Raw genomic sequence first — 13,460 nt, forward strand, 5'->3', positions numbered from 1 at the left:
GGCAAATGTGAACCTGGGGTTCTAAAGAAAAGGTTGGATCTGCTTACCATATGTGTGTGTGTAGACTTCCAGGGCTGAGCAACTAAGTATATGTGGCCTGAAGAGTATCACTAGCATGGGTTTGGGAACCACCAGCTAATAGGTGGTATTAAAGCCACAGGAGTGAATGAGACTTCAGCACACTCAGGATAACCATCCTTATCTTTTATCCAAAATGAACCATATGATATTGTACTTTCAAAATTCATCTTCAATTCTTTATCAAGAGTCAGTTCCAACACTTTATTCTGAAACTGTAAATTACGTTTTGATGATGAAAAAATTGAATTTCTTTTGTATAGATTTTCTTTTGATGGGAAAGAAAATTCAAGACATTCTATCAAACATATACAGTATCTAGTACTGACATTTTGAAGATGTCCAGTATCACAAGCTTTTGAATTGTGGTATTGGAGAAGAATCTTGAGAGTCCCTTGGACAGTAAGGAGATGAAAACAGTTGATCCTAAAGGAAATCAACCCTGAATATTCATTGAAAGGACTGATGTTGAAGCTGAAGCTCCAATATTTTGGCCACATGATATAAAGAACCAACTCATAAGAAAAGACCCTGATGCTGGGAAAGATTGAAGGCAGGAGGAGAAGGAGACAACAGAGGATGAGAGCATTACCACTCAATGGACAACAGCAACAATATCAAGATTTCTTTCTCTGATAATTGTTGATATCAAATCTCCTTTGTTCTCTTCATATATTTTCATATTTTTGTGGCTTTTGATTGGTTTAGTTATGTTTTCACATTTAGATATTTTATCTATCTGGAATATAGTGTAAAGTAGTTCAGTTCAGTTCAGTCACTCAGTCGTGTCTGACTCTTTGCGACCCCACGGGCTGTAGCATTCCAGGCTTCCCTGTCCATCACCAACTCCCTGAGCTTGCTCAAGCTCATGCCCACAGAGCTGGTGATGCCATCCAACCATCTTATCCTCTGTTGTCCCCTCTCCTCCTGCCTTCAATATTTCCCAGCATCAGGGTTTTTTCCAGTGAGTCAGTTCTTTGCATCAGGTGGCCAAAGTATTGGAGTTTCAGCTGCAGCATCAGTCCCTCCAATGAATATCCAGGACTGATCTCCTTTAGGATGGGCTGGTTGGATCTCCTTGCAGTCCAAGGGACTCTCAAGAGTCTTCTCCAACACCACAGTTCAAAAGCATCAACTCTTTGGCGCTCAGCTTTCTTTATAGTCCAACTCTCACATCCATACATGACTACTGGAAAAACCATAGCCTGGACTAGATGGACCTTTGTTGGCAAAGTAATGTCTCTGCTTTTTAATATGCTGTCTAGGTTGCTCATAGCTTTTCTTCCAAGGAGCAAGTGTCTTTTAATTTCATGGCTGCAGTCACCATCTGCAGTGATTTTGGAACCCCCAAAAATAAAGTCTCTCACTGTTTCCATTGTTTCCCCATCTATTTGCCATGGAGTGATGGGACCAGATGTCATGGTCTTATTTATTTTTTGAATGTTGAGTTTTAAGCCAGCTTTTTCACTCTCCTCTTTCACTTTCATCAAGAGGCTCTTCAGTTCCTCTTCACTTTCTGCTATAAGGGTGGTGTCATCTGCGTAGCTGAGGTTATTGATATTTCTCCCGACAATCTTGATTCCAGCTTGTGCTTCCTCCAGTCCAACATTTTGCATGGTGTACTCTGCATATAAGTTAAATAAGCAGGGTGACAATATACAGCCTTGACGTACTCCTTTCCCAGTTTGGAACCAGTCTGTTGTTCCATGTCCAGTTCTAGCTGTTGCTTCTTGACCTGCTTACAGATTTCTCAGGAGGCAGGTAAGGTGGTCTGGTATTCCCATCTCTTTAAGAATTTTCCACAGTTTATTGTGATCTACACAGTCAAAGGCTTTGGCGTAATCAATAAAGCAGCAGTAGATGTTTTTCTGGAATTCTCTTGCTTTTTCTGTGATCCAACAGATGTTGGCAATTTGATCTCTGGTTCCTCTGCCTTTTCTAAATGTGTAAAGTAGGGGAGAATCTAAATTTATTTTATTTCAGATCTTAGTGAGCTCTCTCAAAACACTTACCATATAAACCTAGGTTTTTCCTATTGATCTGAAATGCCATATGCTACATTCCCAAGTGGTTCCTGAGATCTATTTCTGGAATTTCTCGTCAGCTTTCATGATCTTATTCATGGTCCAAGTTATGTTTTTATATCAAATTTAAGTTACATACATATTAAAATAATTTCTACATTACAGTAACTGCACATTAATCAAGTTGCAATGAAAAATACTTTGCTAGTGTTCTATGAAGTTCTTCCATGTTAGAAGCCAGTTCATAAACCAGTTGAACCAAGATGTCATTGAAAAGTTATACTTTAACTACCTTCTCTGCTTCATATTCTGTCCACATTTCCATGCAGTTTTTAAAATGTTATTTTTAAAATAGATTTATTATAAATTTAGTGTAATTCAAAGAAAAACTCCACTTTGGTAATTGTTGAGACTTGACAAAACACTGTGTATTTAAAGTTAGCTATAAGAAAAAAGTACGTGGAAAATTTTCTGAAACAGTTACATTGAAAGAGTACTTTTTTTTAGCAGATATAATAAACATGATGATAATATGAAGAAAGAAGCATTTTTTCCAGCTTTATTGCCAAGAAACAGAAGGAGCTTTAGAATGTGTAAAATGCTGAAGGATTATAGGATCAATAAATGTGGTTTGGAGTTTACTTTTTGTGCAGGAGTATGTTCTAGCTGTGATGACAGGAAAACATTCTAGAATAGTTATCAAAATTAAGGAGCTTGCACCAGAGTGTAAATTGACCCATTGCTTCCATTCTCTATAAGTCTAGCTTCAAAAAAGAGTCAATTAAGCTAAAAAATAACATAAAATTATAAAAATTGTGAATTATAGGGCAATATTTTGAGCTAAATACAAGATTATTCTATTATGTGATGATAGAGATGCAGATAAATTCCTGTTGTTGCGTGCTGAAGTACTGTGGTTATCAAGGATCTGTTGAGAAGGTCTAAATTCTTTGGTCTCCCTGCAAGGTAGAAAACCAGTCTGATCTACATGCTGAAGAATTCTCAAATATTTGAAACTGTGAATTGGAAAGCCTGACTCCCTTGTTGGTTTAATATCTTTTGATACAGTTGTCAGAGAAAATTCTTCCTGTAAGAAAGAAATGCAGCCAGCTTTTTAATGGTAGAGAATATCAAAGGCCACCTAGATGTCCCATGGGCATCTCAAATTCAACATATCCACAATCAGATTTAGTACGTTTTTCCGCTCAAACCAATTCTTCCTTTTCTTGATAATTGTTACCACCATCTATCTTATTACCTAAGCCAAGCATGTGAAAATCAGTCTTCTATATCCATTCTCCATCCAAGCTATGTTGATTTACTTCCTCATCATCTCTCACCTAAGCTCCTTCTAGTGACCCTGATTTCATCTATCTTGACTTGTGCCCTGATCCTCTTATCTTGGACTTCCTATTGTGAATATTTGTTTATTTGTTTGTTTTATATTATTGACTTATTTAGCTGTATCAGGTCTTAGTTGCGTTATGTGGGATCTTTTGTTGTGGTGCTCGGACCCTGTAGTTGTGGCACAGGATCCAGAGCACACAGTCTCAGTTAGCCACAGCACATGGGCTTAGTTTCTCTGCATTATATGAGATCCTAGTTCCCTGACCAGGGATCAAACCCGTGTTCCCTGCAATGCAAGACAGTCTCTCAACCACTGGACCAACAAGAAAGTCCCTGGGTTCCCTACTCTTTACTAAGCGATACGTCATCATCTTGCCACCAAAAAACCCTTTCCAAATGCATTTCTTCATGTTACTTTCCTAGTAAGTCTTTTGGGGGCTCTCTTCTACCCATAGAAGAAAATCTAATCTTTACAGTGGCATCCAATGCTCTCCACAAGTTGGACCTTGCCTCTCTCCAGCTTCAAATCTTTACCCTCCTAGCCTGTCCTATTCCGACCATACCTGACCACTTGGGGGTGTTTGGAACCCTCTCTTTTGCTTCATACCTTTCCGCCTTCACTCACACTTGGAATTCTCTCCCACCATTTTTGAGAAGACCTAATTATCTTTCAAGATTTAATTCAGACTCTACCACCTTCCTGTAGTGTTTTCTATTTTTACCACCCACGGACTGTTTTCCCACAGAATTAACCACTCTTCCTTTGCATTTCTCTTGTGGACCCCTTCCTGCACTATAGCACCCACTTTGTTTACCTGCTTCCCTAACAGACTGGCAGCTCCTTAAGCAAGGACCTTGGCTTTTTCTTTCTTGTTTATTCCTAGTATCTAGTGATGCCTGTACAATTCAGGCACTCAGTAAAGCTTCATTGAATGAATGAGTTAATAAGTGAGAAGTGTCAGAGGCTTGATGAAAAGGTTGGCAGAGAATGCATAGTATTAAAACTGGCCAAGAGGAAGATACAGGGAAACATAGTGATGAGAGTAAGAGAAAAGATCACTTACTAAGAAGGACTTGGCTTTGTATGGTAGATGAGGATGAGCAGCATGGTGGGATTAACTGATGTTAAAATTCTGACTAGGATTCTGGTATAAGGTTCTTTGGTTGCTGTACAAAAGGACAGATGATGTTTAAGGGCAAATGAATTTTTCTGGATATAATCCTTCCTATTTGCAAATATTAGCACACGCATGCTAAAGTTTTATGGTAGCACTGCATTTATCTAGTAGTTTACAGTATACAACATTCTTTACTTTAATTATTTTATTGGACCTTTAGACCAGTTATCCCCATAAGCTTCGGTTCCCTTTTTGTAAAATGAAGATAATAGCTTAGGATGGTTTTCAAGAGGTATTGTATGTCTAGTGCACAGATGCATACCAAATCAGTTGTTAGATCAGGCCTTTGTGGCTCGTAATGGTTAAATGACTTGCTTCAGTTCACAAAGGTAAGTTAATGGCGTGCGTGTGTGCTCAGTCACTCAGTCATGTCTGATTCTTTGCGACCCCATGGACTGTAGCCTGCCAGGATCCTCTGTCCATTGAATTTTCCAGCAGGAATATTGGAGTGGGTTGCCATTTCCTACTCCAGGGGATCGTCCCGACCCAGGGATCAAACCCACATCTCCTGCATTGGCTAGCAAATTCTTTACTGTTGTGCCACATGGCATATTTAAATTCCTCTGTCCTCTTTTTGTACAATAGTATTCTGTTTTGTTATACCAGGATATAATAATATCTTCTACATTACTTAGGGCATGGCATCTTTAATTTTCTTGAGAGGCTTACCCAAAAGCAGGCTTTGGCATTACTCAGAGAGTTTATTGCCAAAATCAAGCAAAATCAAAAACTTGGCAAAAGCCCAAATGCCAATATAAATAATATTTGTATAGCTTGCATGGCTTCCTAGTCCCCCTGTTTTATGCTTGGGGGTTTTCCAGAGACTCTGAGCAACTAGCTCCTGGCCTTGTGAGGTTTTGTGGAGATATGCTCTCATTTAAATTAATTTTTAAAGTATTATTTTTGAGTCCAGTTTTAGACCAGAGCAAGTGTCCATTTGGGGTCCTGGAATTAAGGTAGCAGAAACCTAGTGGGAGCTAGAACAGGAAGAGGGTGAATCTGGGCTGTGGCAGGCATTGACAATCACCCCCCTCTGTCGTTGTGTTCTCTGTAGTGTCCTGTCCAGGAAGAATCTGAAACCACAAAACATGAAATGGAGATGAAATTACTAAGTGAAACAGTTTCAGCAGGTATTCTTCTAAGTCACATTTTTAGCATTTAACTTGACTGGGATTTTCCGCTTGCAAAACAAATGCAAGGATATTAGAAAATCAACTCAGATGTTGCAGAAATACATTTAAAGTGAAAATTCTTCCTTATCTCTCTTCTGAGATAACCAGTGTTAACAATTCTTTTGAATTTGTTGTATTCTGTCTCTCTTTTTGATTTTAAATAAAACCATCGGGTCATATTATATGAATATTCTTATTGAAAGTTACTTTTTTTTCACCTAACAATATTTGTTATTGTACATACATACATAAAACACAATATATATTCTACTTAAATGAGTAATATTCAACATTATTCTAAGTCAGAACACTTTGGTAACCTTACTTTTTAAAGTATCTGTGTAATGCCATGGGACATTATCATCTATTAATAAGGACTTAAATAAGGTTATTTCTAAATTTTTTTATTATTACAAGCAATGTTGCCTTGAACATTCATAAGCACACATACAAAGTTAGAAGTTTCTTCACACTTTTGTATTTAGTCTTATCCTGGCAAATAACAATTAGATACAGTTTTAAAATGTCAAGATGATAGTGATGTCTAATTTGCAGAACTTCTAGTTTGAGATTTATGTAATCTTTTTCATTAACTTTATCATTTTGCTTCTTTCCCAGAAACTCCTTATGAATGTATTTTTTATACAGTTCTTAGCATAGTTTTTATAACGGACTTCTTGTCCACTTCACTTTTTCCAACGCACTTTTGTGTCAACAGTCAACTAGGTTTATATCATTATAACTTTTCTGTAATCCTTATGAGATAATTTACCTATGAAAAATATAAATGGAGCCCTCTCCTGCACCCTAGCATTATGCATGCCTATTCCCACTTCCAAGTGAATGATTTTGAATTAACCACATTCTGAAAATGTGTAGTTGCTAAATAAAAATTTTCTTTACCAGTATTAGAATGCTTTCACTTCCCTACTAAGAAAATACAGAAATGTTGTGATCTATTTAGAAACTCAATCAATCTGATTAATTTCAGCACAGGAGTTGCTGTTAGAGAATGCTTGTGAAAAGCCCTATTTCTTTGAAGAAAATGAGGTTGATTTATGCCAGTTCACAACCCTGGGTGGAGTGTACCACTTGGATATTTTGGAGCTTCCTCCACAGTGTAAACCAATGAAGAGCTGGATGATTGTGGAAGTAGGTTGATTCTTGAATCAAAATTTATGGATAAAACAATTTCTCATGCTTTAACTTTATCTGAAATGATTTAACATCTATTTAACCCTATTAGACAAGCACAAATGGGGAAAATGTAATTATAAGCTGTCTTGAATTTATGAATCAAAATCAGATACTTAAGGAGAGGAATCTGAAATAATACAGATTTTAAAAATAGAATTCATACATGTTAACTTAGTTGTAAACCTGTAATACTGTTTATATTATGCCAATTTCACCTTAATAATGACAGTCATTTTCAGAGGTCATCAAATTTTTTCTGTAAATGGCCAGGTGGTAAATATTTTCAGCTTTGTGAGCCATACCAGCTCTGTTGCAACTCCCCAACTCTGCCGTTGTAACATTAAAGTAGCCATTGGTAAATGAATGTACATGGCTGTGTTCCAGTTAAATTTATTTTATAAAAACTAGTGGGTGCTGGATTTTCCAGGGACCATAGTTTGTGGATTCTAGTCTAAATCAGTGGTTCCCAGCATGTGGTCCCTCAACTAGAAGCGTCAACATCATTTGGCATCATCTGAGAATATGCTAGAAATGCAAATTCATTGCCCCCACCTCAGTCCTACTGAATCAGAAAGTTTGGAGGTAAGACTCAGCAGTCTCTGTTTTAGCAAGACACACCCCAAAGTTTGAGAACCACTGGTCTGTATCCTTGATATACAAGTGTGGTCCATGAACCTGCAGCATCTGTATCACCTGAGAACTTGTTAGAAATGCATCATTTGGGACTTGACCTCAGGTCCACAGAATCTGCATATTACCTGCACATGAAAGTTTGAAAAGCCCTGATGTGGGCAATGCCGATGGTATTGATGCACAGATAGCACACGCGGAGTAACAAGGATACTGATGGTAGTTGTCTATCATTTTTCAAGGAGTTCTCGCTCTTGTTTCAGTAAGTAGTAACATTTGCACTTGTATTGACTTGATTTAACTTTTAGTGGCCTATACCCCAGGTAATACCCAGTTATGGTAAAGAATCTGCTTGCAGTGCAGGAGACCTGGGTTCAATCCCTGGATTGGGAAGAGCCTCTGAAGAAAGGAATGGCTACCCACTCCAGTATTCTTACCTGGAGAACTCCATGAACAGAGGAGCCTAGAAGAAGCCGCAACTTCTTTATGCACAGGCATTCTTGAATTAGTGTAGTATTTATCTTTTTTTTTTTTTCATTGTCACCCCTCCAAGGAGCCTTTGTAGACTTTTTTCCTAACTGTCTCCCATAAAATATTAATACCACATGTATACTGTATATCAACATACGTGCTGTATGTATATTTGTGTTTTATACCTAAAAGAGTACAATTTTTTCATGACCCCTCTAAACTAATTTTTACCCTCTTAGGGATAATATTGCTGTCCCTTTCCCCTTCTCATAAATGAGAATGCAGTCATTAGGTTGACCCTGGAGAGATAATTTGGTTTGTAGCCCGTTTTGAGGGGCTTCTCCAGGGGCTCATCAATAAAGAATCCGCCATCGATGCAGGAGACTCAGGACACACGGGTTCGAACCCTGGGTCAGGAAGATTCCCTGGAGAAGGGCATGTCAACCCACTCCAGTATCCTTGCCTGGGATATCCCATGGATAGAGGAGCCTGATGGTCTACAGTCCATAGGGTCGCAAAGAGTCGGACATAACTGAAGCGGCTTAGCATGCAGCCACTTTGAAGAACCTATTTGAATCAGCCTTCCCTACCTCAGAAATACATGAAGGGCAGAGTGGAGTCCAGAGAGACACCCTTTGGTGGAGGGACACTTTCAAAACTCTTTATCCATAGGAAGGTCTAACCTGAACTGGGAATCTCAAGGATGCATACAGAGATCAGGTGTTCCTGAATTTTGTCCTGGTCCTGATACTACTCTAGGTGCTCTATTTGAGCCCAGAGTATTCTCCATCACACTTATTTTTCTCTCCTGAAACGAAGAGACCTTCCTCATTTTCTAAGTCCCTTTTAAATAATCTCACACTTCCTCTAGAAATTTTCCCCATCCAGTTTTTTCCTCTGTTTTGTAACATTTGTAATCTTCTTCCCTTTCCTAGATCCATCTCTGCTAAGTTCTGATAATAGACAAATTTTCTTTATCCCACAGACATCTGCTCTTGGCTTAATTTACTTTCTCCCCCTCACCACCCCTCTGCTTTTTTAAGGTGTAATTGACATATAACACTGCGTAAGTTTAAGGTATGCAATATGATGATTTTTAATTAGTTTCATTCATCTATTTCCACACTTCTCAAAAGGTTGCTTGTTCTTTCTGTCTTCACCCACACACCCTAACCAAGTTAATGGAACATGGGATTTGGGGTCCTATAAATCTACTGGGTTGGTCAAAAAAGTTTGTTCAGATCTTTCTATAAGATGTTAGGGGAAAACCCAAATGAACTTTTTGGCCAATCCAATATTTTGGGCTTCTGGTGCATTCTTGAAGTCATTTTGTAATCTTTGGCACATTAATTGATTTTTCTAAGTCCCAGTTATCTTCTCTGTTCAATATATACCTCTTAGAATTATTGGAGAAATAAAATGAATAGTTAAGTCCCAGTCAGCCTAGAATCCGACCCATAGGAGTGTTCTGAATTACATTCAAATTTAGTGATTTTTTTCCCTCAATCATTATCTTTAATTTTGTTGTGGTATTTTGTTAGTCATTCTATAGTGAAATGTGACCAAACTTCAGTGTTTATTTAACATATATAGGTTATTCTGCAATATTTACATCATAAACTGTTACCAGTCAGCTTCTAACTTAGTATTATCTTGGTCATTTTTAAAAGATACTCAAAGAAGGATTACAGAAACATACATATCCTCCAGAAACTACAGAAGACCTTGAAACAGAAAATGTTTCCCCACCCATAGAGGTCATGCTTGAAGTTCACGAGAATGTAATCTTCTTTGAGAATCCTATGGTTGCAAGATGGGATGCTGAAGGTACAATGCTGCCTTAACCAGCTTTGATAATTCCGTAATGAAAAGAGGTATAATAATATAAATCCTTAAATCAAAATAGGAAATGGAGAATGTAAACCGAGTTTCTAATCGTACGTGTTTCTATGCCAATTCTAGGGTCATGGAAATGAATAGGGATGTTTTTAAAAAGAAGGAAATGAATAAAAATGTCAAATAGTATAGCAAATCAAAAACAAATGAAAAGCCTACTCTCTCTTGAAATGGCCAAATAATTCAGGTTGGGGTGATTAAAATTTGATTATTTTAGTGTTAATGATTTATAAATTGCAAAGCTTATTACAACCAGGTACTGAGGATGGGGGTCTTCCCAGGTGGCTTCAGTGGTAAAGAACCTGCCTGCCAAGCAGGAGACACAGATTCAATCCCTAGGATGGGAAGATGCCCTGGAGAAGGAAATGGCAACCCACTCCAGTGTTCTTGCCTGGGAAGTCCTATGGACAGAGGAGCCTGGCGGGCTAAAGTCCGTGGGTTCGCAGAGTTGGACACGACTTAGCAACTAAACAACAACTGAGGATGGGGAGTGGACAAATGGGAAACCTGAGAAAGAGGAAAACCAACCACTATGTGCCTCTGTAATTTTCAACTATTGAACCATGGGAAATTATTGCGTATTCAAATTGTTAAATATCAATAAATCAGAAGTGTTAACAAACACAAGTTAATGATTCACCAATTATTAACAGATACCTGATTTGGGGTTGCCAGGCTAAACTTTGGAAGGTCTTGGTCTTGTGAATTAATGTATGCAAATCTGGGGACTCTTAGATGAAAGTTGAACAGCTTTGTTTTTAATGTAGGTGAATTATTCTACATCCATTTATTTATTTGTGAAAAGGTTTGCATACTAGATAACAGGTCTAGATAATAAGAAAACTAAAGCACAGAGCTATTTAGTTATGGGAGCAGAGAATTTAGAGACTATTTTGTACTTTAAATTTTTTTATGGTTGCTACAACCATATTTTTGCTTATATAGACATAACCACAAGATATTTAGTGTAGAAATAATTTGTTTTAAAAACAGTATACTTCTATCAATACATTAAACCATAAAATATATCAAAATGAACATTGGGTAATATTTTCCTTTCGTGTTGCTTTAGAGGTTTCACTTTTCCTTTCCTTTAAAAGTAACGTTCCTAAATATTTACTTATCAAATTAAAATTAGAATTAGACAAGATCAGTTATCCCACATGATTCAGGGAAATATAACAAGTAAAATTTGACTCTAACTGCAGTAATTATATGGCAGTAATCTACAACTCCATGGTTTCCCTGGTGCTGCTGCTGCTGCTGCTGCTAAGTCACTTCAGTCGTGTCCGACTCTGCGACCCCATGGACGGCAGCCCACCAGGTTCCTCCGTCCCTGGGATTCTCCAGGCAAGAACACTGGAGTGGGTTGCCATTTCCTTCTCCAATGCATGAAAGTGAAAAGTGAAAGTGAAGTCGCTCAGTCATGTCTGACTCTTAGTGACCCCATGGACTGCAGCCTACTAGGCTCCTCCGTCCGTGGAATTTTCCAGGCAAGAATACTGGAGTGGGGTGCCATCTGGTTTCCCTGGTGACTCACTGGTAAAGAATCCACCTGCTGGTGCAGAAGTCTGGGTTTCAATCCCTGGTACAGGAAGATACCCTGGAGAAGGAAATGGCAACCCACTCCAGTATTCTTGCCAGGAGAACCCCATGGACAGAGGAGCTTGGCAGGCTACAGTCCATGGGTCACCAGGAGTTAGACATGACTTAGTGACTAAACAACAACAAAACAACAATTTTTATGGTTAAAAATTAAGATAATTTTGTAAATGTAAAAACAAAAAGAGGAATTATATACAACTTAGTTGTCTCATATAATTATTTATTATATTGAATTCAAGAGTCAAAAATAGAACTAATATAACATTGTAAAGCAGCTATACACCAATTTTAAAAAAAGTTTTTTAAAAAAAAGTAGGTGTATGAGGATGAAAACTAGAGAGAGATGGGAATGACAGCTGAGGTTGGGAATTACTTTATTATTTATTACTTTATTAATTATCCAAGATAATTCTCATCAGGAGGATTGCCTCAATAGGAGGAGAGTTTAAGTGTGTAGGGACAATATTATATATTCCTGTCTACTATTATTTATTGAATGCTTTAAAATTAATGCCTAAAAGTGTTTTATTTCTTTTTTCCAGTAAATTTTCAAATAAATACATGCCAAAATTTAAAAAAAATTTAAGTCAAAAGTAGCCAGTGGAACCTTTCATGTGAGAAGACAAGAAAGCCAAGTGGAAATGAAGAGGGTATTCTAGGAAAAGAATGATTCATTCATTTCATAAAATGCTAAACAAAAAGAAAGACAGAGATAAGTGAGACATAATTCCTTCATCCAGGAATTTTCAAAGTTGTAGGAGAGGCAGACAGGGAAAGATATCATACCCAAGGGGCTGGAGTAGTAAGGGGCTATATAATAGATGAAAGTGCTACGGAGCAGAACAGTGACTGGTCCCATCTGTAGAGTTAAGGACAGCTTCTCCTAGGATAGAATATTAGGCAGGTCCTTAAGAGACTAAGAGACCATTGATATAGTGTATTCTGTGTGGGCATAAGTCTTCATTCCTCTTGGGTATATTGGTAGGAGTGGAATTGCTGGGTTGAAGCGTAAATTGATGTTCAACTGTTTAAAAACTGCCAAGTTGTTTTTCAAAGGAGCTATAACCACAACACAAGGTTCCCCATTTCTCCATATTCTTGCCACCATTTGTTATTACCTATTTTTTTTAATAGAGCCACCCTGCTGCTGCTGCTAAGTCACTTCAGTCGTGTCCAACTCTGTGCGACCCCACAGACAGCAGCCCACCAGGCTCTGCCGTCTCTGGGATTCTCCAGGCAAGAATACTGGAGTGGGTTGCCATTTCCTTCTCCAGTGCATGAAAGGGAAAAGTGAAAGTGAAGTCGCTCAGTCGTATCCTACTCTTAGCGACCCCATGGGCTGCAGCCCACCAAGCTCCTCCGTCCATGGGATTTTCCAGGCAAGAGTACTGGAGTGGGATGCCATTGCCTTCTCCTGGAGCCACCCTAGTGGGGGTGAAATGTGTTTTCATAGTTTTAATTTTATTTCCCTAATGAGTGGTAATGTTGAGCATCTTTTTTTATGCATTTACTATACTTTCATGTAACTTCTTTGATGAAATGTTTATTCAAATCTTTTGCCCATTTTTAAGTTGTGTTGTGTTTTATTATTGAGTTGTAAGAGACACAAAAGATCACCTATTATATGATTGTGTTTAATGAAAGTTAAGAAAAGGCAAATCTTTAAGTATATTAATAGTTTCTTGGGACTGGTGATGCAAATGGGAATTAACTATAACTGGACATAAGAGATCTTACTGGGAGGATAATAATATTCTAAAACTGAATGGTGGTGATGATTGCAAAACTGGGTAAATTTACTAAAAATAATTGTATACTCAAGATAGGAGAATTTTAAACTTCTCTAAAAAGAAAGATGAAGA

At 37.8% G+C, this 13,460-nt stretch overlaps 1 protein-coding gene across 21 annotated transcripts in view; it reads left to right on the forward strand.

Moving 5' to 3' along the window:
• DNAI7 (dynein axonemal intermediate chain 7) overlaps positions 1-13,460 on the forward strand; it is an 82,762-nt gene that overhangs the window by 61,453 nt on the left and 7,849 nt on the right. For 14 of the 21 annotated variants that reach the window (XM_081483751.1, XM_081483756.1, XM_081483741.1 and 11 more), the window contains 3 exons: positions 5,682-5,757; positions 6,791-6,951; positions 9,768-9,924. In XM_081483751.1, coding sequence (XP_081339877.1) covers positions 5,682-5,757; positions 6,791-6,951; positions 9,768-9,924 — 394 coding nt within the window. The remainder of the gene's footprint in view (positions 1-5,681; positions 5,758-6,790; positions 6,952-9,767; positions 9,925-13,460) is intronic. The other 7 variants (XM_081483761.1, XM_081483753.1, XM_081483759.1 and 4 more) reach the window with 1 other exon arrangement.

Source organism: Giraffa tippelskirchi, chromosome 4 (genome assembly GCF_054371585.1).
Source record: "Giraffa tippelskirchi isolate mGirTip1 chromosome 4, T2T-mGirTip1v1.2.pri, whole genome shotgun sequence".
NCBI lineage: Eukaryota > Metazoa > Chordata > Mammalia > Artiodactyla > Giraffidae > Giraffa > Giraffa tippelskirchi.